This window comes from Aedes aegypti, chromosome 3, assembly GCF_002204515.2.
Source record: "Aedes aegypti strain LVP_AGWG chromosome 3, AaegL5.0 Primary Assembly, whole genome shotgun sequence".
In the NCBI taxonomy this organism is placed as follows: Eukaryota; Metazoa; Arthropoda; class Insecta; order Diptera; family Culicidae; genus Aedes; species Aedes aegypti.
Window position 1 is genome coordinate 160,075,919 of NC_035109.1, and position 24,231 is coordinate 160,100,149.

A 24,231-nucleotide genomic window follows, 5' to 3' on the forward strand; every position below is an offset into this window, starting at 1 on the left:
GAATTGAAGTTAATATGGGATTTTCAGCTCAAACATATGAGCAACAGCACATCATTTACTGTTTGGTTCAGGAAAATTGATGATCACGTTCAATTGGACCCAGAATGTCAAAAACACTACTTGATGTAATAGCGAAGAATATTGTAGAAGATTGTACCATGATCAAAATTAATAAAGTTGGTGTTTTAACCATCTGAAGTATATCATGCAATATTGCTTGTATTTCTTCAACATAGCTTGGATGTAGCCACTAAACGCATCATAGCCACCTATGACGCGGGGCGAGCTTAAGCACATGTCGCATGCATATAAGTGACTGTACGGGAGTGTTGATATAAGCCTAACTTTCAACAACTGAAAGAGTAATGAAAATGAGATTGAATCCAGATACAACCTTCTGCAATTATGTTCATTTGGGTATCAACTAGTGTATTTGTCATTCTGAGCTTATTTGATCGCGAACAATTAGTATACGGAACGAAACAGTGACATAGGATCAATTTTTAATATATTTGAGACGAATTTCCCATACAAACTTCAAATCGAATGCGCCAGCTGGTGGAGCAACCAATTGAGTTGAAATTTTGAGAGAGCGTTTTTTTACCCTAAGGCTCATATCTAGGGGGTGCCCCGTTGAGTTTTACAACTTTTTTGTTTAAGGGCCAGTCTAATAGATATGGTCAATTTAAATTTGAAAAGATGTCCGGATTTTGATTCATTAGTGTCCGGCATATTGATTCATGTGTCCGGGTTTAAGGACAAGACAGGCCACATTATTTTCACGATTTACATACTATTTTGTTATTTTTTATTGAAATATTCTTCGTTTACATAAAGATATGAGTCTAAACTAATTGTATGAAAATCATTCCGGTCTCACAAACCTGACCAATATGAGCTAATAATGTAGTGAAAAGTGAGCTGGAACATTTGGTGCCTCTTAAGGCTAAGTATGTCATTCGTTTTGGCAACAATGATGACTTTTCAGCATGCATTTCAAAGTGATACGACTCAGTCTTGATAGTTTATATTGACTTGAAAAAGAATCACTGTACGCGCTAACATGCATAAAGTATGCTGATACTTTTTCAGCTATGTCAGTGCAAAACCAACTGATTTTCTTTGATTCGAAATCGTGAGATGAATTAGCAACAATTATTAACGACGCGTACAAATTTCAATGACGGCCTACTTCGCCTTAAGCGTCCGGTTATTGATGCAGCACGGTACAGATGGCCACTAGGCCGGTCCCACAAACCTGACCAATTCAACTCAGCAGTCCCAGTTGTGATGCTCGAGTGTACTAAAGTACTCATTGGGTACCTGAACACCACTCACTTGCCGAATAAGGCAACGATCGTGAAGTGGTGAATATAGACCGGAGTGAGAGCTGAGCTCTGATCCAAATACCCACAAGAACAAGTGCATGGTGAAAGAAGCAGAAAGCAAGTATTATCCAATCCGGGTTGTTTGATTTGCTCATCAGAACTTAACATGTGCATGGAGTAGACGTAAAGTTCTTGAAATGAGATCGGTGAGGAGAAAATCTACTGGTGCTAATTATGTGTGCTTAATACCACCCTTGACCTATTAGTTAATACCAACGATTGTGTCTTCGCGGGAGGTGCAGTGTCGTCAACAGCCAATTCGCTGCATGTTCGTCCCGCTGTTGAGCCAGCAGGCTTCTGGCACCACAATATTTCCCAATGGGAAAAAACCAGCCACCATCTTCGGTTCCCACTGGGAAGTGGTTCCCCAAGACAGTTCAATGTTAGTAAACAAATAGGGCAAGTGTTTAGTGGTGCACCTAAGGGAAAACTGCCAAAACACGGTGTTAAGATCATGAAATATATGATTTTAACGTATAATTAAATAGATCTTAAATCCTTCTATCATTCAAATGTATAAAAATCACGATTCATTTGAAATTTCCCTGCAAAAAGCCTTGCACCAATAATAGGAACACTGTTCCTTTAGTGGAGGTATATTTTAAGGATGGTTCCTTTAGTGGCGCAAACCATTGATTTCTTATGGGACCCTCCACTATGGGTACTGATGCACCACTATAGGTGCAAAGGAGCAAAAAAATTAAGCAAAATAATTGTTTTAAATGGTTTTACGGTTAAATTTCATGAATATTATTCGATTACTTGTATCATTTTCGCATCGTACATAATACAAAAATATCACATAATCATTTATTAGCGCGAAACATGCCAAAACACACTACCTCCACTATTGGAGCTACCTCCACTAAAGGAGCGTTTGCCCTAGTCGTTTCGGGACAAACAATCTAGAATGGCGAAAAACAAAATTGTGTGGGGACAATGTTTTTTTTTTATGGTGAGCCTTGAAAACATTTTGATGAAATGGAAAATTATTATTGATACGATTTGGACAAAGTAAGTAATTACTCTTGAGTTTGATGCTCACTACAAAAAAACATGGCTACTTAGCAGTGGGCTGAGAGCCAGATTGTGCCAAAGTAACTATGCTGGCTGCGGCTAACGTTTGCCATCCGGATGGCCGATGACGTCGCCAATTGGATACAAGTATATACAAACATATTTACAACACTAGCAGATAAGTACAAACCCTAGAATAAAATAGATTTAAATGGAAAATAAATGGGATTTCGCATGTAAAATTTCAATATTCATTTTATCTCTTTCAATATTTTTATTCATCTCTGGCGTGAACCTGTTCAAGCTGTGTGTCTGTAGACCAGCATTTCTGCATGTGATCTTCAACTAGTATTTTTTTCAAATTTTTGTCTCATGCCAGTGGTATGCAATACCCGTGTGACAACTTTTCTAAACCTAAATTTTTGGGGCAAAAATAGCCAAAAAACTGTATGCTCCCACTATCTCCTATCAATGAGGCTAACGGCAATCGATCATTTAGATCAATATCGTTTACCCAAACTATCGCACATCGTTTGGAAATGTTTGGAATTTGTGATATAAGAAGGTAAATTATTCACAATATGTTGCATAGAGCATACATAATTATCATACATGTTCTACAAATTTTACTACAACTTATTTCTGCAAGCTATATTCATGATTATTTGACTATTTTAGAATTTATTTCAATAAAAAAACACGTTGAAAAAATTTAAAACAAAAATTCCTCTTCAAAAATATTTCATTGTACATTTGGCCCCATAATCCCCTAAATTTCCATTTTTTTATAACGTTCTCTGTGAAACATTGTTGAATGGACTAGAAATGATGGATTTCATGGGAAATAATCTCCACAATAAAATAGTTTTACTCAAAACAACATAAAAATCTAAAATTTTCAAGGAATTTGGGCAAAACGGGCACCATAGCTTATCCCAGAGTGACCCCACATGCATGAAACCACCAATCGATTCCTGAGAAAATTTCCTTTCGAATGAGCTATAAAACTTATTTTTTATCTCTCTATTGTGGAATTTATCAATTTTTTCCACCTTTGGGTTCGGAATTCCCCAATGTGCATTGGTCTGCATTCTGACGTGGCAGGAACCATTGTCGCTAAAAATAGAAGATCACCAGCACTTATACACTGAGGATGCCTGTTAGTCCCAAGCAGTCATTCGGTTGGTTCCTTGTGTAAGTGCAGCTGATCTGGCGATTCTGGAGTAGCAACCACGGGCGGCCAATCAAGCTCAAGCTTAAGCTCAATCCTGGAATACTAAAATCTTAATATCATTATTCGTTTTTGGAAAATTCAAACTGTCCGGGCATAGAGGACTTCCCCCTAACTAATTAAAAAGTAAAAATAAGCTGTTCGGGTTTGTGAGCCAGTGGTTCTCTAGTCGGATATCGCAATATTATATTTGCTGTGTGAAGCATATATGAGGAAAACTGAAAGCTATGATGGCTATCAATACAATCGAAAATAAGGCAATTAATTGGCGCAGAAAAACTTCCCAAAATCACGATTCTTTCAGTAGCGTTGCAGCATACAGTATATGGCCCATAAAAAAATGCGAAAATCGTCATATCATGTTTTATGGTAGTTTTTACATAGAAAATGTGGATGAAACATAAATATTATTCATTACCTGTATTGTTTAATCTATTTAGACTCAGTTTATCGCTTTGGACATGATATTTATCTGTTACTTTCGCCTTACCAGAGAGGAATTGGAAGCATACCTTCAAATTTTATCATGCGGACGTCGAGTTCAATATCTGTGTGATGAAAGCTTCTAAAACATCAACGATGGCGTGGGATTCTTCACAGGCCTTGTCTCCAGCATACGCCCATATCAAATGATAGAATTGGTTTATACCTGGGTAATTGGAGACTTAAACATATTTTCGAAAAAAACGGCTCATTTTGGAGAGCTTTGATTGAACCTTCATATAAGTGTGATAAGCGGCTCTGTTTTGCTCAAAACCTATGAGCTAGTATTGATATAAGTTGTCTCTAACCGAAGGAACAAATTTCATCCTCAAAAATCTGTTATTGGCCTCCGTATTTATTTTGTATTCCACTTTAACAAAAAATAAAGGCATATCAAACCTATAAGACGCAAATGATGACCCTGGCAAAATATTTTATTGTGATCATGAAATACACGTTCTATAAGAACTCCTCCATCCTCTGATACCAAACACACAAAAATTTTCAACAATAAAGTATAATTTTTGAAGGTGTAAAGTTTTTCACCATAGTATACGACAATCAGACGCTGTTTCTAGCTTTGGTCGGACAAAACCTTTGAACTTATTTGCTTTATTGCATTAATTAGGACAGTAAGAAAAATATTACATTAATTGTCCTATATAGCGAAGTTGTGTCAGAATAAACTACAATAATCAGGAATTTCATTTTCTATCAAAAACAATGAAAATAACGCCTGTGTATGCTATGTTCACGTTCAAACAATTTTCGCATTTTTTTATGGGCCATACTGTATTCTTAGCATCAAACCATTAACAAGGTATGGAGGTAAAAATGTTCTAATTAAACATAAAGTTATCCATTATATTATAATACAAAGCAAGCGTATGTATAAAATTAGGGGCCCAAATAGCCGTAGCGGTAAACGCGCAGCTATTCAGCAAGACCAAGCTGAGGGTCGTGGGTTCGAATCCCACCGGTCGAGGATCTTTTCGGGTTGGAAATTTTCTCGACTTCCCAGGGCATAGAGTATAATCGTACCTGCCACACGATATACGCATGCAAAAATGGTCATCGGCATAGTAAGCGCTCAGTTAATAACTTTGGAAGTGCTCATAAGAACACTACGCTGAGAAGCAGGCTCTGTCCCAGTAGGGACGTAACGCCAGAAAGAAGAAGAAGATGTATAAAATTACCGGAATAACCATTTTCTAGTTGAATTCAATGCATTTTGTATAGATATTAGACTGGCCCAGCTCAGTATGGGAGAAAAATAAAGTTGTATGATTCCGCGGGGCACCCCTCAGGATTATTTCTTGGGGTTAGAGGAAGCCTTTCTGAAAAATTCAGCTCATTTGGTCGTTCCATGAGCTGGCGCATTTGAATTGAAGTTAATATGGGATTTTCAGCTCAAACATATGAGCAACAGCACATCATTTACTGTTTGGTTCAGGAAAATTGATGATCACGTTCAATTGGACCCAGAATGTCAAAAACACTACTTGATGTAATAGCGAAGAATATTGTAGAAGATTGTACCATGATCAAAATTAATAAAGTTGGTGTTTTAACCATCTGAAGTATATCATGCAATATTGCTTGTATTTCTTCAACATAGCTTGGATGTAGCCACTAAACGCATCATAGCCACCTATGACGCGGGGCGAGCTTAAGCACATGTCGCATGCATATAAGTGACTGTACGGGAGTGTTGATATAAGCCTAACTTTCAACAACTGAAAGAGTAATGAAAATGAGATTGAATCCAGATACAACCTTCTGCAATTATGTTCATTTGGGTATCAACTAGTGTATTTGTCATTCTGAGCTTATTTGATCGCGAACAATTAGTATACGGAACGAAACAGTGACATAGGATCAATTTTTAATATATTTGAGACGAATTTCCCATACAAACTTCAAATCGAATGCGCCAGCTGGTGGAGCAACCAATTGAGTTGAAATTTTGAGAGAGCGTTTTTTTACCCTAAGGCTCATATCTAGGGGGTGCCCCGTTGAGTTTTACAACTTTTTTGTTTAAGGGCCAGTCTAATAGATATGGTCAATTTAAATTTGAAAAGATGTCCGGATTTTGATTCATTAGTGTCCGGCATATTGATTCATGTGTCCGGGTTTAAGGACAAGACAGGCCACATTATTTTCACGATTTACATACTATTTTGTTATTTTTTATTGAAATATTCTTCGTTTACATAAAGATATGAGTCTAAACTAATTGTATGAAAATCATTCCGGTCTCACAAACCTGACCAATATGAGCTAATAATGTAGTGAAAAGTGAGCTGGAACATTTGGTGCCTCTTAAGGCTAAGTATGTCATTCGTTTTGGCAACAATGATGACTTTTCAGCATGCATTTCAAAGTGATACGACTCAGTCTTGATAGTTTATATTGACTTGAAAAAGAATCACTGTACGCGCTAACATGCATAAAGTATGCTGATACTTTTTCAGCTATGTCAGTGCAAAACCAACTGATTTTCTTTGATTCGAAATCGTGAGATGAATTAGCAACAATTATTAACGACGCGTACAAATTTCAATGACGGCCTACTTCGCCTTAAGCGTCCGGTTATTGATGCAGCACGGTACAGATGGCCACTAGGCCGGTCCCACAAACCTGACCAATTCAACTCAGCAGTCCCAGTTGTGATGCTCGAGTGTACTAAAGTACTCATTGGGTACCTGAACACCACTCACTTGCCGAATAAGGCAACGATCGTGAAGTGGTGAATATAGACCGGAGTGAGAGCTGAGCTCTGATCCAAATACCCACAAGAACAAGTGCATGGTGAAAGAAGCAGAAAGCAAGTATTATCCAATCCGGGTTGTTTGATTTGCTCATCAGAACTTAACATGTGCATGGAGTAGACGTAAAGTTCTTGAAATGAGATCGGTGAGGAGAAAATCTACTGGTGCTAATTATGTGTGCTTAATACCACCCTTGACCTATTAGTTAATACCAACGATTGTGTCTTCGCGGGAGGTGCAGTGTCGTCAACAGCCAATTCGCTGCATGTTCGTCCCGCTGTTGAGCCAGCAGGCTTCTGGCACCACAATATTTCCCAATGGGAAAAAACCAGCCACCATCTTCGGTTCCCACTGGGAAGTGGTTCCCCAAGACAGTTCAATGTTAGTAAACAAATAGGGCAAGTGTTTAGTGGTGCACCTAAGGGAAAACTGCCAAAACACGGTGTTAAGATCATGAAATATATGATTTTAACGTATAATTAAATAGATCTTAAATCCTTCTATCATTCAAATGTATAAAAATCACGATTCATTTGAAATTTCCCTGCAAAAAGCCTTGCACCAATAATAGGAACACTGTTCCTTTAGTGGAGGTATATTTTAAGGATGGTTCCTTTAGTGGCGCAAACCATTGATTTCTTATGGGACCCTCCACTATGGGTACTGATGCACCACTATAGGTGCAAAGGAGCAAAAAAATTAAGCAAAATAATTGTTTTAAATGGTTTTACGGTTAAATTTCATGAATATTATTCGATTACTTGTATCATTTTCGCATCGTACATAATACAAAAATATCACATAATCATTTATTAGCGCGAAACATGCCAAAACACACTACCTCCACTATTGGAGCTACCTCCACTAAAGGAGCGTTTGCCCTAGTCGTTTCGGGACAAACAATCTAGAATGGCGAAAAACAAAATTGTGTGGGGACAATGTTTTTTTTTTATGGTGAGCCTTGAAAACATTTTGATGAAATGGAAAATTATTATTGATACGATTTGGACAAAGTAAGTAATTACTCTTGAGTTTGATGCTCACTACAAAAAAACATGGCTACTTAGCAGTGGGCTGAGAGCCAGATTGTGCCAAAGTAACTATGCTGGCTGCGGCTAACGTTTGCCATCCGGATGGCCGATGACGTCGCCAATTGGATACAAGTATATACAAACATATTTACAACACTAGCAGATAAGTACAAACCCTAGAATAAAATAGATTTAAATGGAAAATAAATGGGATTTCGCATGTAAAATTTCAATATTCATTTTATCTCTTTCAATATTTTTATTCATCTCTGGCGTGAACCTGTTCAAGCTGTGTGTCTGTAGACCAGCATTTCTGCATGTGATCTTCAACTAGTATTTTTTTCAAATTTTTGTCTCATGCCAGTGGTATGCAATACCCGTGTGACAACTTTTCTAAACCATAAAATAACAACTTTTGTGCATAGAAAGTATTATGCAATTTGTTGATAAGTATTGTTTAACACAAATTGAATGGCAAATTAAGCCAATAAATTACCATACAAACTTGCATGCAAGTGGCATAAATCATCAAATTCTGCATTTGCAACAGATTTTTTTTTCGAAAACTTGATAAGATGCAGTACCGTAGAACCAGTACGCAACAAAAGTGATCGGTATCGAAAACCCTAATTCCGATTTATTTTTAGCGATGTTTGTGCATATATAAAAGCACTGCACGGCAGTATCTAATCGGGTAATGCAGGGAACCTATTGTGTTTCAAAATTGATAAAATACCACCAAAACTGTATAATCTTTTCTCACTTGTACCAATAGTTGCGGTAAAGTGTTCCTACAGTGGAGGATCCCATAAGAAAACAACGGATACCTCAACTATAGGAACACAAATTAAAATCTTACCTCAACTAAAGGAACAGTGTACCAATAGTGGAGGTATTATTTTTCACTGACATGCCGATGGTTACTGCGATTAAATCAGTTTTCTCATTAAGCAAATGGTCGTTACTTCCCATCACAACAATAGTATGTACATTTATTGTGCTACTTGAATTTTGAGGGGCTAAATGAAGTTGAACCGTGCTTAGTACTTCCACTATTGGAACATTTACCCTACTAATGTTATCGACACGGCGTAAACGAACATCGGTAGGTTTTTTCTAACTCATACCTCAAATAAACAAGTATTGTTATCAATGATATCATTTGTAATTACCCAGGCATGTACTCAACATTATTAGAACATATAGTTAAAGCAGATTGAAGAGTTGTTGCTAAAGCCACCCAGCGGTTGAACTCCCAAGATTTGACACTCCTAGATCGCTTTCGGTCTGAATAACTTTCTCTAGGACCAAAATGCGGGGCCTTCCTTAGCCGAGTGGTTACAGCCCGCGGCTACAAAACAAAGCCATGCTGAATGTGTCTGGGTTCGATTCCCGGTCCAGGGAAGTTAAGGAAATTTGCATTACGAAACTGGATCTCTTCATAATGGAAATTTCATAAATTTCCCTGTACATAAAGTGTCATCGTACCTCCCACACGATATACGAATGCGAAATTGGCAAAGAAAGCTCTTAGATAAAAACTGTGGAACTGCTCATTGAACACTGCTGAGAACAGGCTCTGTCCTAGGAGGACGTAATGCCAATAATAATATGAAGAAGGACCAAAATGCTAACTTATCAGGATACTTCAGATTTATGATAATTTGTTACTAGCGCCACTTTGCGAATGAGTTCTCAATCAAGTACTGCCGTACAGCCTGCGGAACTTGCCGAAAACCCCATAGGGAGCCGGATCCTATTCTTGGCACTTTTGATTCACTTCGGCAGTGGGGTTTTTTGAAAGTTACATAGCTCATTATCGGCCACAATACGCTGTACTGAAGGACTTGGGGGGGGGAATTTGGAAAACGTACCGGGAAAATGTTGTTTCAAGCATTAGGATACGGGTTTGATTATATTTTAAGTTATTCTTTTATTAAAATTAAGGAGATGTTTTGAATTTGTTTATCGGCATATCGGTCTATTTTGCTCGAAGTAGGAGGGAGCATGGAGAAGAAAGCAATGAATACTAGATGGATAGGTACCGTAAGCGAACGGCGAGAGAAATTGGATTAGATGTTGAAGAGGGCATACCTGGGAGGGAGGCACCGATACTACACACGAAATATAAGACAACGTTATTTTGAACTGCAAGATAACTCCAGCTTGCCAACAACAATCAAGGCAGGCTTCGAGAAAATCGGTAGTTTCCTTTTGTTGTGCACCCTCGATCTTTCCTGACAAACATGAAAAAAGGGCCACAGTTTTCTGTGCACTAAATATTCATTTTCATTGGAAAAAGTAGAACGATGAGTTTTTCAATGCTTTATGTTCAATCAGATTAAATGGTGCTCACGTGACATTACTTGCGTTATGTGCATGAATTGATTTTCATTCGATTTTTATCACTTTTGAAGAAATACGAAAATGTGTTTTAATCAGTTACGCGCTTTTTTCATGTTAGTCAAATGTTTGAGATCTGGGCTCACAGTGACAGTTCGTGACAGTGGAATCTCGGCTCACTATGACGTACAGAAATTTTGTATTGGTTTCTCCCTCCCAGGGGCATACCATATGAAGCAGTATTATTTGAAATGTCCTTCCTTGTGACTAACACCCCCTATAGCTCCCACACATCCCCTATGGGCTTAGTGTGTTTTTAGAATAACAATATCAAGACAGCCAAGAGGAAGGAGGTCTCAAGCACCCTAATACTGTTTGGCGATCAAGCAGGTTCTATCGATAAGGAGATGTTCGACCCTTGGCTAGTTCATTTTGGGATCAACGGCTTCACTTCCTTTCCAAAGAACGTCTCCACTGTAACATAAATGAGCCTATACATCTGTAAATGGACGCACTGTTTTGAAGTTGCCCGTGAAAAGAGCGAGACAACACCAACACGCGGCGTACAGTAAAGGTCAAAGGAACTAAAGAATTTATGCACGTACAGATGCTCATGTTAAGTGACTATCATGGGGATGGGATTCGATTCCAAGTCCTCGGCGTACGAGGCGTGTGTTCTAACCACTAAGCCAGGTTTGTTCCCGAGAGATAGTGAACGATTAACATCCTTGCAACATTTCCATAGTTTCTCAATATCAGTCAGTGATGTTCTAAAACTATCACTTGCGAGCTCTCAATAATATATCACTTTGATTTAACAACCAACGATGCAAAATCGCACTCTGATCTTATAATCACCACAGAAGCTATTCAAGCTATTAATCTTTTTCAGTAGCCAACACAGTTTCAATCTATCTGCAGCACTATCAAAAATATGGTACTTAGCTTAATTTAAAAATATCGTACCGTAATCCGGGGGCAAATTAATCACTATGTTATAACTTTTTTTATGTTATCCTTCAGAATTCAAATATTGTCAAATAAATTTCGACAAAATCAGTACTCCATTGATCTTTATCAGTTTATGTAATCGACTTTTCATGAAATAATATTTAATATATGACAAAAATAGCTAACTACCTACTAAATTTAAATCTCCTGAATATGAAAATGATGTCAAAATTCTTATAACTGGAGTATTTGATCATTTTATTGCAAAATTAAACTTTGAAAATCTGCCTAATACGCCTAATACGCCTAAACATGAAATAAGCACATTTTTTAAGAATAAACGATTTATGAGCAAAAAACTATACTTGTTATGCTGTATGATATCAAAAATGAGTTCAGTAGTTCATACTTAAGCTTACACAACATTTTAAATACTCAAAGTTGACATGTAGGCATAGCACCAGTGTGTTGTTTAGCGCCGACATTTCCAACGGTATTGCTTACACCTTCAAAAAGTGTGAATATTTCTATGCAAAACTGACCCTAATAAAAATAAAATAGTTCAACATCATCATTAGACATATAGGTATAAACTAGAAAATATGGAATGTCAGTGGTGCCAACGAAGCTTTCAGCATCCTTCGGAAGAAATGTTGTTTGGTACCGACCTGATCAAATTCGCCCCAGTGATCGATTTGCCCCCGGATTACAGTACTTAGCTTAATTTAAGGCTAAACTTAATCCATCACTGATAGCCATAGACTATCGCCATCAATGCGCTGGTGATGGAGTAGACAGCTTGATGCTGATGTGATATAGAATGATCTGAATGGTATCGCAGTCGGCCTGTACAAATCAGGGTAAATTAAGGGCAAGTTCTTCAACTACAGCTTGATTAGCATATATGCGCCAACGAACAATAAGCCCAATGACATGAGGGATGAGTTCTATGACAGCCCTACGGAGAGTGTCCAAAACATGATGTCAAGATAGTCATCCGCTACCCAAATGCGTAGGTCAAGTAAGAAGACTTCTTCCGACCCGTCATTGGAACAGAAATCCTCCATTATCAATGATAATGGCCTGATGGCAATCTGCAGTACCTACACTTTGAACCCAAGAATATGCGCAACCCGAGTGGCGGGTGGAGGGTGACACCCGAGTGGCGACGCACGCCTGCTCCCAAATAGACAATGTACTGGTTGATGAGTGACATTTCTCAGATTTCATGGATGTCGGGATTGTACGAAGCCCTAATATCGACTCGGATCATTATTTCGTTGTAGCTAAACTTTGAGCGCGGTTATCTAGCATCACGAGTTGCAAAACCAACAGAATGGTGCGCTTTAATATTCAACGCTTGGCGTCTGATGGGGTAGCTGCACAGTACCGCCAGCAGCTAGACGAGCAGTTGGGAAAAATCAGCGCTTCTGGAGATGTCGACAGCCTGTGGGACCCTAACCATGCTAATCTAATCTCAACAGCTGAACTGTTTGGTATACTAAAACACCGTAATTCCGTCAAAATTTCACAGATTTCGGTGATATTTTATCGAGTACTGTAAAAATTTACCGTACTCCGTTAATTTATTTTACCGATATATAGATTTTACAGGAATCCGTAAAAAAATCAAGTCTGTAAAACTAAATGGGTACGAAGGTACAAAATTGACTTTCGAGTTCGCGCCAAATCCGCGAAATTCGCAAAATCCGCAAAATTCGTGAAATCCTGCAATTTCTTAACAAATTTATACAAAAACTCTGGAATAAACTTTTAGAGAGTTTATTGGAAGAACTCCTGTAGGATTCTTTGGAAGATCTGCTGGACGCTAGAGATTAGATTGGCTACTGAAAAATCGTTGATAAATATCTAAACGAAATTATGAAATAATATCTTGATAAATTTTGGATTAGGTTCTGGTTGGGTATTTCGAATCGGAAGGAAAATAGTTACTTCCGAAATAATTTTGGTTAAGAAAAGAGATTTTAGATACCTTCCATTAAAAATAGAGACTTTTTAAAAACTCGCGTTACAATAGAAACCAAGTCTCTAATAGGAGATCTGCTACCAGCCGTAATTCGTATACAATCAGAGCTTCTCAACTTACTGTTCTTCACGCACTTCCACAAAAATCAAATAAGAGTTTTATTCATCAATGTTACAATTTTTGCAATCGTATGTCGTGTAGTAGTTTCGATCATATTTTCATGCCCAGGGTAGTCGATGAAATTTCCATGACGGAAAGATCCCGAACTGTCCGAGAGTCCTTCAGCATGACTTTGCTTGATACCCGGGTAGAGGTGAATAACAAAATAATGGTAAAATAAGAACAAATTTTACAATCATATCTAGTTTAACCATTATTATGTTATTGATATATGACATTATATCTCATCAATAGCAAAACATACTATCATAGCAAAATTTGTCATTGATATGTTATACTTGAAATTAATGTAATAACTAATCAATAACAAAATATACTATCATGCTAAAATTTGTTACTTTAGTAAACAATTGTGCAAAAATACTAAAAACAATAAATATCTAAAGAATAACAAACATCACCATCATAGTAAAATATGTCATCATTTTTATATTTGAAAACTTTATTCAAATAATTCATGAGAACAAACCAATATCAAATTTTGCCATAATAGCTCATTTTACTATTTGTATGTTAGATTCAAAAAGCAAGTTTTTTAGCAGGAAAGCTAAAAGTTTATTTTTTAATCATGCTAAATTTAGATATTAAAGTCAAAGAACTAAAATTACCGTTATTTTGATCTACTCGTGAATAGCTTATTTAGTTATTATTTTGTTATAAATATCAAAATAATAACATATTTTGTTATTTACGATTGCCTATATTTTTACTATTATTTTGTTATTACAATGGCAAATATGTTATGATTTAGTTTTTATGACATACAAACTCAGTTATTATTTTTATTATTTTATCTCTTATCTCAAACAAACAAAGAACAAATTTTGCTATTCAAACATTCTATTTTAATGGTAAATTTTGTTATTCTTTTGCTATTTTCCTCTACCCGGGTAGTCGCGTACAATATCACAATGCTATGGAAGTACCCGATAGACGCGATTGCACCTTAAACAAAAGTTACTAGTAAAAGAGAAATATAAGTCAACTGAACTTCTCGTTGACAACATTCCAGATAATGCAACGTGTCGCCAAAATCGAGAAGCCACTGTGGTGCAGATTTTAGAGTGGTTCAACACATCTACATAATATTTCTATGAGTTCTGAAAAGCCCGTTGCACAGTGCCGTTCACCACGCTTCTAGTAGACTATAAAAGTGTTATGAACATAATGCCCAGCGCCGTTTCAACGCGCGAAAATTAAAAAAAATGCATTATAATTACCTCACTTGTGCCACCATTGCAATCTTTGTGCTTGCCGCAGCGAGATTTAACCACCTGCCCATTACCGTTGTTCTCGTAGTTGACGTTGTTCAAGATAACGTTATTATTAGAATTGGCCACTTTTCTACGCTTTACAAACATGCTGACGAGGGCTAAGTTTTCTCCTTTCACAACACTCTTTTCTGTACTGGACTTCCGCGAGTAGTTATTATATCATCGGCTGTCTGCCTAAATTATACCATTCATACTTTGCTTGACCCAAACAAAATCTATGCCAGGCCGTCCGAGATGACTTGTATGTATTTATACAACAGCACAGAGCAACGTGAAGCAAAAAAAAACTCTCACTTTTATCACTGGTGTTCGGCTTCTTCCAGACTCTTCCACTATACTGAACGTCTTTGGGTCTTGAGGAGAAGCAAAAGGCACTTTTCACGATGAATGGCACGATTTAACCCCGACAGATGACTATTGGCCAGTAAAAGTGAGTCGTGTCAGGCCATAGACATGTGGATATTTGAGGTAGGCTGAGTATAACCGAATGAACACCCAATACCCAATTATGGGTGGTCAAATTTGCATAACCAACGAAGTAATTATTGGTACTGTTGGAAGGCGAGACAGGCACTAGGATGATGACCAGCGAAAACAGAAGTGCCTCAAAATAGCATTCCACTGATAAAGAGACACTCAGCGAACTGCTGAACACAAGTTGGGGAGGAATACGCGCGGGACAGAGCAAGAGCACACTTTCCAAAACGAAGTCTTCTCGACGACTAACTTGGACGGCGCTGTCGAGCAAAGCTTTTAATCGTGATGTCAGCTCTCGAACCCCTTGCCGCGTATAACACTATTGTATTCATTCACGGTGCAGCTCATTTTGAACCGCATTCGGATGCCATATGTGTAGGTTGTAAAAAATACTCGAGGAATCTGCGATAATGATAAATGCATGATGAAGTATGTACGGTATACACATTCATATGGCACAGAGAAGACAGCTGAAATCTCGACTTTGTTTACCATCTGATAGTGTGATAAGTATTAGGAAAGGCCAGGTTTTTATGAGAAGGTTACTTTAAATTCAAATATTGCTACATTATTCTGATTTTGGACGGTTTTATACGCATATTTTTATTCACCTTTGTCTGCAGGTGCTGGATGACCAAGCAGTTATAAGATTATCTGAAGGCCCTGTCTATGCACTCCTATTTACTAAGTTCTAACTATGAAATAATGCCTTTATATGAAAGTTTGGTTTTAGAATCCCGGCGGGTCGAGTTGAGTTGAGTTGAATTTCCTAATGACCTAATCTCTTTTAAGAAATTTACCTCAAACTAAATATCCTCGACAGCCGTAGGGGTAAACGCGCAGCTATTCAGCAAGACTAAGCTGATGGTCGTGGGTTCGAATCCCACCGGTCGGGGATCTTTTCGGGTTGGAAATGTTCTCGACATTCCAGCGCATAGAGTATCATCGTACCTGCCACACGATATACGCATGCAAAAATGGTCATTGGCATAGTAAGCTCTCAGTTAATAACTGTGGAAGTGGTCATAAGAACACTAAGCTGAGAAGCATACTCTGTCCCAGTGGGGACGTAACGCCAGAAAGAAGAAGAAGAAGTATCCTCGTTTTTTATGAACTGAGGATGCGTAACTACACTGATACCGATGTACCTTCTAATAGATACCGATCTGGTTATTTCGTTTTGCCGTTTTCGTGCTGAGATTGCAAAAAGCTTAATCCTGCCTAGTTAGGATAGTGGCTACGGTTAGGATAGCTCAGATCAATCTTCAGCATAAAAGAACAGCAACGATTATTCTTTGCAGACTCATGCAAAATGGTACAGCCCAAGTGGCGCTAGTTCAAGAACCTTACTTTCGTTAGGGGAACATCTATCTAGGTAACCTTGTGGACCCAGTTTTCGCTACTTTCATTGAACTGGAAACGGCAAAATCGCGTGCCATGCCCCGTGCTCGTTTACAACGAAATCGTTGCTATACTCATTTCTGAGTTAACTACCTAAGATGTATGTGCTGTCACAATCGATGGTTCGATGGTTGGTGACCTCAAAAGGAAATAAGTCTATTGTTCGGCGTTTTAGGAATACCCGGTCAACAAACTGGGAACTACTATAACATCCTACATTATGGAAGCTTTTGAAGAAGCATGTCCTCTGTGGTCTATGAAGACTACAAGAGGGACCCCATGGTGGAATTCCGATCTAACTAGACTCAGGAAACAATGTAGAAGGAGTTGGAACAGATGCCGTTTAGCTGGATCAAAGTCGTTCAAGTCGGCGCACAAGGCTTCCAAGCAGGCGCTTCGTTTTACTGAACGATCCGGCTGGGAAAACCTTTGTAAAAATGTTTTCAGTTTGAGTAAAGTTAGTCGACTGAACAAAATCCTGGAAAAATCCAAGGATTTCCAAGTGAATGAAATTCGCTTACCTAATGGTGACTAGAGTTACTGTACACGTGCTGTAGCCTTAGATGCATGCGCATTTGTAAGACCTTATTTTCCTTGAGATGTGTCTCAATGCAATTTCATGCGTTGCAACACATGTGTTGTTTAAAAGTCAGGGCAATAATTGAAGTGATGACAGCATTTCTCAACGAGAATCGAAATTGTAACTCTCGGATCGCGAGTCTTCGACATTGTGTCAAGCTGCAATTCGGATATTGAGTGTTTGCGGATGCCCCCAAGGGGGAGTCTTAACCACTTTTGTGGAAACTCGTAGCAGATACGCTATTGAGGCAACTCAATGATAGTGGTTTTCCAACTTATGGATTTGCCAACGACTATCTTGCATTGATAGTTGGTATGTGTATAAGCACCCTATTCGACCTGATGCAAAGTGCTCTTTAAGTAGTCGAGAGTTGGTGTCGCTAATATGGCCTGATCAGGTAAAGTACGTCGGAGTCATTCTAGATTCCAAACTTTCCTGGACACCTCACATTGATTTCAGAGTCAAGAAAGCTTGCATGGCCTTCGGTCAGTGTTTGCGAACCTTTGGTAGAACTTGGGGCCTCAAACCCAAATATATCAAATCGATTTACACAACAATGGTTCGACCAATATTGGCATATGGATGTCTTGTGCGGTGGTAAAATGGCGAAATGAGAACAATCCAATCAAAATTGGCCAATCTCCAATGTGCTTAATGGCGATGTCTGGTGCGTTCTCTACAACTCCCACAGCAGCGCTCGAGGCCCTTTTCGACGTTGCGCCACTACACATACATCTTAAGGTGAAGATGAATCGAAGCCAAACTTCAAATTTTCAAGAGCACGAATCTGGAGAACAACCAAACACCCGTTTGAGCTGAAAACTTAATCGATTGGTCACCACCAGCTAGTGACCAATCGATTAAGTTTTCAGCTTAAACGGATGTTTGGTTCTCCAGATCCGTGCTCTTGAAATTTGAAGTTTGGCTTCGATTCATCTTCACCTTAAACAAGAAGCACTGTCTTGCTCTTATCGTTTATGGGTATTGGATCTACTGGAGAAACATCCAGTGAATCGTAGATCTACACACACTTCGTTGTTTCCACTTTTGGTGAATAGCATAGCATTAACGACTGTACAAATCGTGGGTGGCTGTACAATGCTCAACCCTACTTAAGAAGATACAGGGAATCCAAACTATCTTCATGAACGTCACGGGATAGGGAGATTGTGTTAGTAGGGTAGGGTGTATATAAGGATCAGCCCAATTTGACAAATTAGAGCATTTTTGGTAATGAAAATAATAATATGTATTGATTTTGGATTTACCTGATCACTTCTGGAAGAGAACTTATTATAAGTACAATACAAATAAAGCACTCAAATCAACCATGGTCTTCTCTTCAAGAATAAGCTTACCGATTGATCCTGTTTCTTCTGCTCACACCCGCAGGGGCAAGCGACACTACCGAAGGATCTTTAACTCCTACTGACACTCGCGGCACTTTTTCACTCTAACGCGACGACGCGCGACATGTTTAATCCTGCCCTCCTCGCCCGCCCCCGCAGGAGCAAGCATCAAGGTTGTTCACAAAAACAGGGAGGGTTCCAGCGGCGTAGCTATTTCCTTTCACTAAAAGCCGACAATTCAGAAAATCGAAAATGAATTTTCCAAACCCCGGGATTTCCAAGAATCCCGGGATAAAACCAAACTATCAAAAAAAAAAATAGTATAAAATGGTCTAAACTTAACTAAAGATTAAGATTAAATAAAAAAAAATGTGTTCAATTTCGTTCATTTGTATGTAGAGTAAAGTGGGGCAAAAGTTCGAGTGGGGTAAGAGTTTCTTTTTGAGATTTCTAGCTCAATTCAAAACAAATCTTATAAATGTCATGGTGGTTCGAATGCTATTCAAGTAAGAGACTTTCACTCCAAATATCATAAAAATCGATTGAGGTTTGTAAAAGTTATGGCGATTTATTGTTTTTCGACGTGAATATTGTAATTTTTGGTCAAACTTTCGTTGCATGGAACCAGTTGAAGATAAAATCTTTTCCAATATTTTGTGTAAGGGCGTTTCTAGGCCTATCATAAGGTTGCTTTGAGGTGTATTAGTTTTTGCATAATTGCTTGAAAAAAAATTTTGGCCCATAGTGGGGCAAAAGTTCGAATCAGCGGGGCAAAAGTTCAACCCATGTATAAAAACACGGAAAAATTTGCAAATTGCTTAAAATCCACATATTATCTACAAATTTAGTTAAATTTGTCTGATCGTGTGAAAATTGTCACCAAAATTTTACATTTCCACTTTGTTTTGCGAAAAACTGCTATTTTTGAGTATATTAGAATTAACCCGGTTTTGGGCCATTTCTTGATGCAAATTTAATGTGTATTTTTCGACAAACTTAAGTTTACGGCTAGTGTAAAGTATGCCTGTCATAAAAGGATCGAAATTTTGTGTTTTAGCCAGCGAACTTTTGCCCCACACTAGATTCGAACTCTTGCCCCACCGGTGGGGCAAAAGTTCGAATAAGACAATCAATTTTGAAACTGTTATAACTAAAAATGGGTAAATATTTTGACACAAGTTTGTCCAGCAAAATTATAGCCAATATGTTGAAGGTTCACTATATGTATTTGTTTTGTTTTAACTGCTATTGTTTTCCTGGAAACTTTGATTATACCACTAAGGTGGAACTTTTGCCCCACCTTACTCTATGTATGTAAGTTTGGGCTCGCCCCCTAACAAACATGCAAAAGTGTTCAGTCCATATCTCTGTGATTACACGTCCAATTCAAACTCTTTAAGCCGCATTCGAAAGGCAAAGAGTTATTCTTACTTCGTATGTATTTTTCCAAAAACATTCTTTGAACTTTGTATACTAAATTTGTTGTGACATTTTTCAAAAAATACACTGAAAAAACATTACTAATTTCCTCAGCATTGGATCGACCAAAATTTTAAAACAAGGTGTCATTAGAATAGTAATCTTATATTCTTTGAAGAGCACTCATGAAATTTTTGCGGAAAAATCTGAAAAGTATTCAAAATCAATGAAACAGTCAGTCAAGTCATCATGCAAAAGTTTGGGTTCTCCCCTCAGTATGGTGTATCGTGCAAAAGTTTGGGTTCACCTGAACATACTTAAATCTGTGAAATCTCAAACCCATCATGTACGCGCTATTTTTTGCGCTCAAAAAAGCTTTAAACTATCAAAATCTGATGAAAAATGGCAGAGATATTGACAAAAATGATGTGCGTGCGGCTCTGGAAGTGTATGTATAAAACTCGACCTGCATTTTTATTCTTGTCCAGAAAAAAAGAAAAAACAATTTTCTAATACTGTAGTCAGATAATATTCTTGGTACTTTTGTTTCACCTCGGCAAAGGTTTTTTAATGCTACGAGGCTCATATTTCCTACAATATGCGTCGTATTAAAGTTCTTCTTATTGAAAATGTTCAGACAATTCAGCCAAGAAAAACCAAAGTGAGTCATGAGAGTGCTGAAATAGTTTTTGAGTGGAATTTTAATTTAATTTAATTTTGTTTTCAGATGAAAACTGTTGAAGGATTTATGATTTACCAATAATATGTTCAATTGTTAGAGTAAAAAACTAATTAGCTACCTCTATGATTCACTGGCATCCAGAGTTTTTATCGACTGAATTATCTGAAACTCCGCCGTAATATGCACTTGATGAAATATATTTATTGTTGCAAAATATGGGCCAAATGGCTTAAAAACTCTAAAGAAGGTAATCAAAAGTGCCAAGAAAAGGATTCCTCGCTTAATTAATCTAAACGTTCTATTCGATAAAGAAGTCTAAACAGAATCACATGACATAGAAGAATGTCACGCGACTGAACTACTGAGCTATTGAAAAAACTACTTGCGAAAATACAGAAAGAATTCTTTGAATTGATGTTCCTCATTTCGATATGAACTCATGTAACCCTATTATCAAATAGGGTAAAATATGGGTCATACCACAATATTCCTAAATAATGGAAGCAGTGGTTAAAAGGCTCTACAGATGAGGAAAAAAATAACCCTATTATCAAACTTTCTTCTTCTTCTACCTGGCATTAACGTCCTCACTGGGACAGAGCCTGCTTCTCAGCTTAGTGCTCTTATGAGCACTTCCACAGCTATTAACTGAGAGCTTTCTTTGCCAAAGTTGCCAGTTTTGCATTCGTATATCGTGTGGCAGGTACGATTATACTCTATGCCCAGGGAAGTCAAGGAAATTTCCATTACGAAAAGATCCTGGACCGACCGGGAATCGAACCCAGACACCTTCAGCATGGCTTTGCTTTGTAGCCGCAGACTCTAACCACTCGGCTATGGAAGGCCCCTATTATCAAACTTTCTGCCTTGCAATTATGACCCCGCAAACAAATTTCTGAAGTTTGTTTAATCTATAACTTGATAAGTTTATTCCTTCAATATTGACTCAAGAAGGTTTGATTTGAATGAAATTTATAACACCTAGTTAAGATTGACATGCCGCGTGAAATTCTGGCAATTCATCTATCTTATGAGCACTACTTTCATACGAACAGTGTCCAAAATATCGTGATATATATGAGAGATTGTGAAGATCCCTGCAAGCCTATCATAAAGCTATCCAACCAAGGAACTGTCCATTCATCAACTAAAGACAAAAAAGTTTGAAATCTGCTCACGACAGCCAAATAATGGATAAATTTGTCAAATCGTTGTGTAATTCCCGGGATTTTCGAAAAATATCCTGGGGTTCTTATCCCGGGCAAGACCCTCTAACCACAATAATGCGACTATTAAAAATACTTTTTCAACGAACAAATAATCCGTTTAAAACAATTAAATGTGCGGGTTGCAATGTCATCAAATACCCTTCTTGCTAACGTATCACTATGGGCGGTTTCCATACAGACTGGCGGCCAAAAATATTTTTTTCCATTTCATGTCGTATTTATGAGTTTTATGATACAAATTTGATGTTTTATTTTCAAACACAAGTTTTCGAGACTAACTTTTGAATAGGGCCTATAGCGAAATATTAAACTTTGTTACTTATAATGCATATATGCCATTTATGCGATTAACGTTGTGCAAATCATTATAAATGTTAAAACATACATAGAAATGATGATTTGAATGATTTAGCGTCATTAAGTTATTTTCTGAATTAGTTTTTAGCTGTTTTCAATAGAAAATGGTTAAAAATATTGAAAAAATTCAAAAAGCCTTAAATTAAAAAAGTGCAAATTTGTGCAGCTAAACTCTTCACGATCCTTTAGTTTACATCTCAAAGAACCCTTGGAACTGAATTTAAGCCTGGGACAACTTGGGACAAAAAAGTACTCGATGTGTTAACTATAAGCTTATTCGATTTTTTTAACTGCTTTATAAAAAAACATCATAAAAGCCACTATTTTGAAGCTTTTTGTTATTTTTTTATTGTTTCTGGGAAGCTTTTTTTGTAAGCTTTCAAATGGTGTAAAAACATTTTACGTAAGTATTATAGAAAAAAAGTTATATTTATTTGAGTAAACCATAGTTTTTGTTAATAAAAACAAGTTTTTCTTCATAGGCTCAACTTTGGCATCTCATATCTGAGTGTGCAATGCAAATCATGCCCTAATATTTTGGGGATTTCTTAGCAGACATGTTTACAATGAAATGGCGAACAAGAATTGAAATTTGGGGCACATCACTTTTTTGATTATTGGCCACCTGATAAGCCATAGTGCGTATAAGAGAGTCATATGACGCTTGATAAACTATGATACAGAACTTTTATAAAAATGTGGTTAAATGTCACCATTTCTCACCAACACATTATATCAACTTTATATAACTTTTCAGGTATGTTTTTTATGGTATTTTCAATCAAATTTATGTTTTCTATACAATTCAACATATCTCGCGTTCAGTATCATAAGGGCGTAACTGCAATAATCGATTTCTCTTCATCGATTTTCTCTTATGCTCATTACTTGGCCGGGAGACAGAATTCAACTGCTTTTTTGTATTCTGTAGAAAAAACTAATCGTCCTTCGTCACGTTCCATCATTAAATGTTACCAAAACTGATTGCTTTTCTTGTATTGATCCAAAGAGAAAAGATACGCCTGTATGATACTCAACGCAAGATATAGTCTTTCATGTGCTGCATAGCTTTGGAAATATTTCAGAGTTTGAAATTTTGATATCTTGGCGTAGATGTGCGTGGAATATATCTGATGCCCACATTTGTCAGCTACAACTACCGTATTCAAATCGCACGATTTAGTAATTAGCTATTGATTTATACAGTGGGATTCCGTTTTTGGCATGCTCCGTTTTTGGCATGCTCCGATTTTGGCACCCCCCGATTTTGGCAACAAAATGGATCCGTTTTTGGCAACATTTTTCAATAGCATTAAAATTTGTATTTTTTTTTTAAATATTATCGTGTCTGTTGCTTTAGTCATTTGAACAGCATGTCACCTCCACACCGATTACATTCCAGAGCTCCATTTTCGTCGATATTTCCCCAAATCTCACCAACTACTAAGGACTCGCGTACGCGCTTATTTACTTCAGAATGGTCATTGGCCATACATTGACAACGTTTCATGAGGCCAATAGTCTCCACCAGTATCTCAACTAAAGACTCTTTTCTTAGGCATTCATATTGAATGTCCAGCCCACTTGAGTCTGCCAGTAGGTGATACAATAAAAAACACTTTTCTTCAGATTTGGAACAGCTTGTTTGAACAAAGCACCAGCACCGACATAAGAGCATAATCTATGACTCACACAGAGTTACAATCATAAATCTTGTCTCATCTTTTATGGATTTATGGATTATGGATTTACAAACATAGCGCGTGTAAAAACACACCGCAATAATATATACAAATATGTACAGCAAAATGTCGTGCATCATAACTTTTAATAAATTTCATTAAATAATATGACAAATGCGAATACAGTCCAAACTACAATTTATTCTCAATAATATCATCGAAGCGTGCGATAAATACGACTGAGAGTGTTTTAACTATTTGTCTGTGGTATTGGTGTGTATATTGATCTCTCTGCGTCAACTATTTAAAGCTACGTTTCCTTTTTTCTATAGACTCTGTAAGGCGTTAGATTTGTTAAGAGACGATCCAGAATTCTGTAATCAAGCATACGTGTCTTAA

The 24,231-nt window shown here is 37.4% G+C and overlaps 1 protein-coding gene across 2 annotated transcripts in view; it reads right to left on the reverse strand.

Moving 5' to 3' along the window:
• The window catches only part of LOC5566724 (bifunctional 3'-phosphoadenosine 5'-phosphosulfate synthase), a 65,255-nt gene that overhangs the window by 26,583 nt on the left and 14,441 nt on the right, over positions 1-24,231 (reverse strand). The window contains exon 1 of one of the 2 annotated variants that reach the window (XM_021850190.1): positions 14,603-15,380. The exons of the other annotated variant lie outside the window; for it this stretch is intronic. Coding sequence (XP_021705882.1) covers positions 14,603-14,743 — 141 coding nt within the window. The 5' untranslated portion in view covers positions 14,744-15,380. Of the gene's footprint in view, positions 1-14,602; positions 15,381-24,231 lie in introns of those variants that run through there. 2 annotated transcript variants of the gene reach the window in all.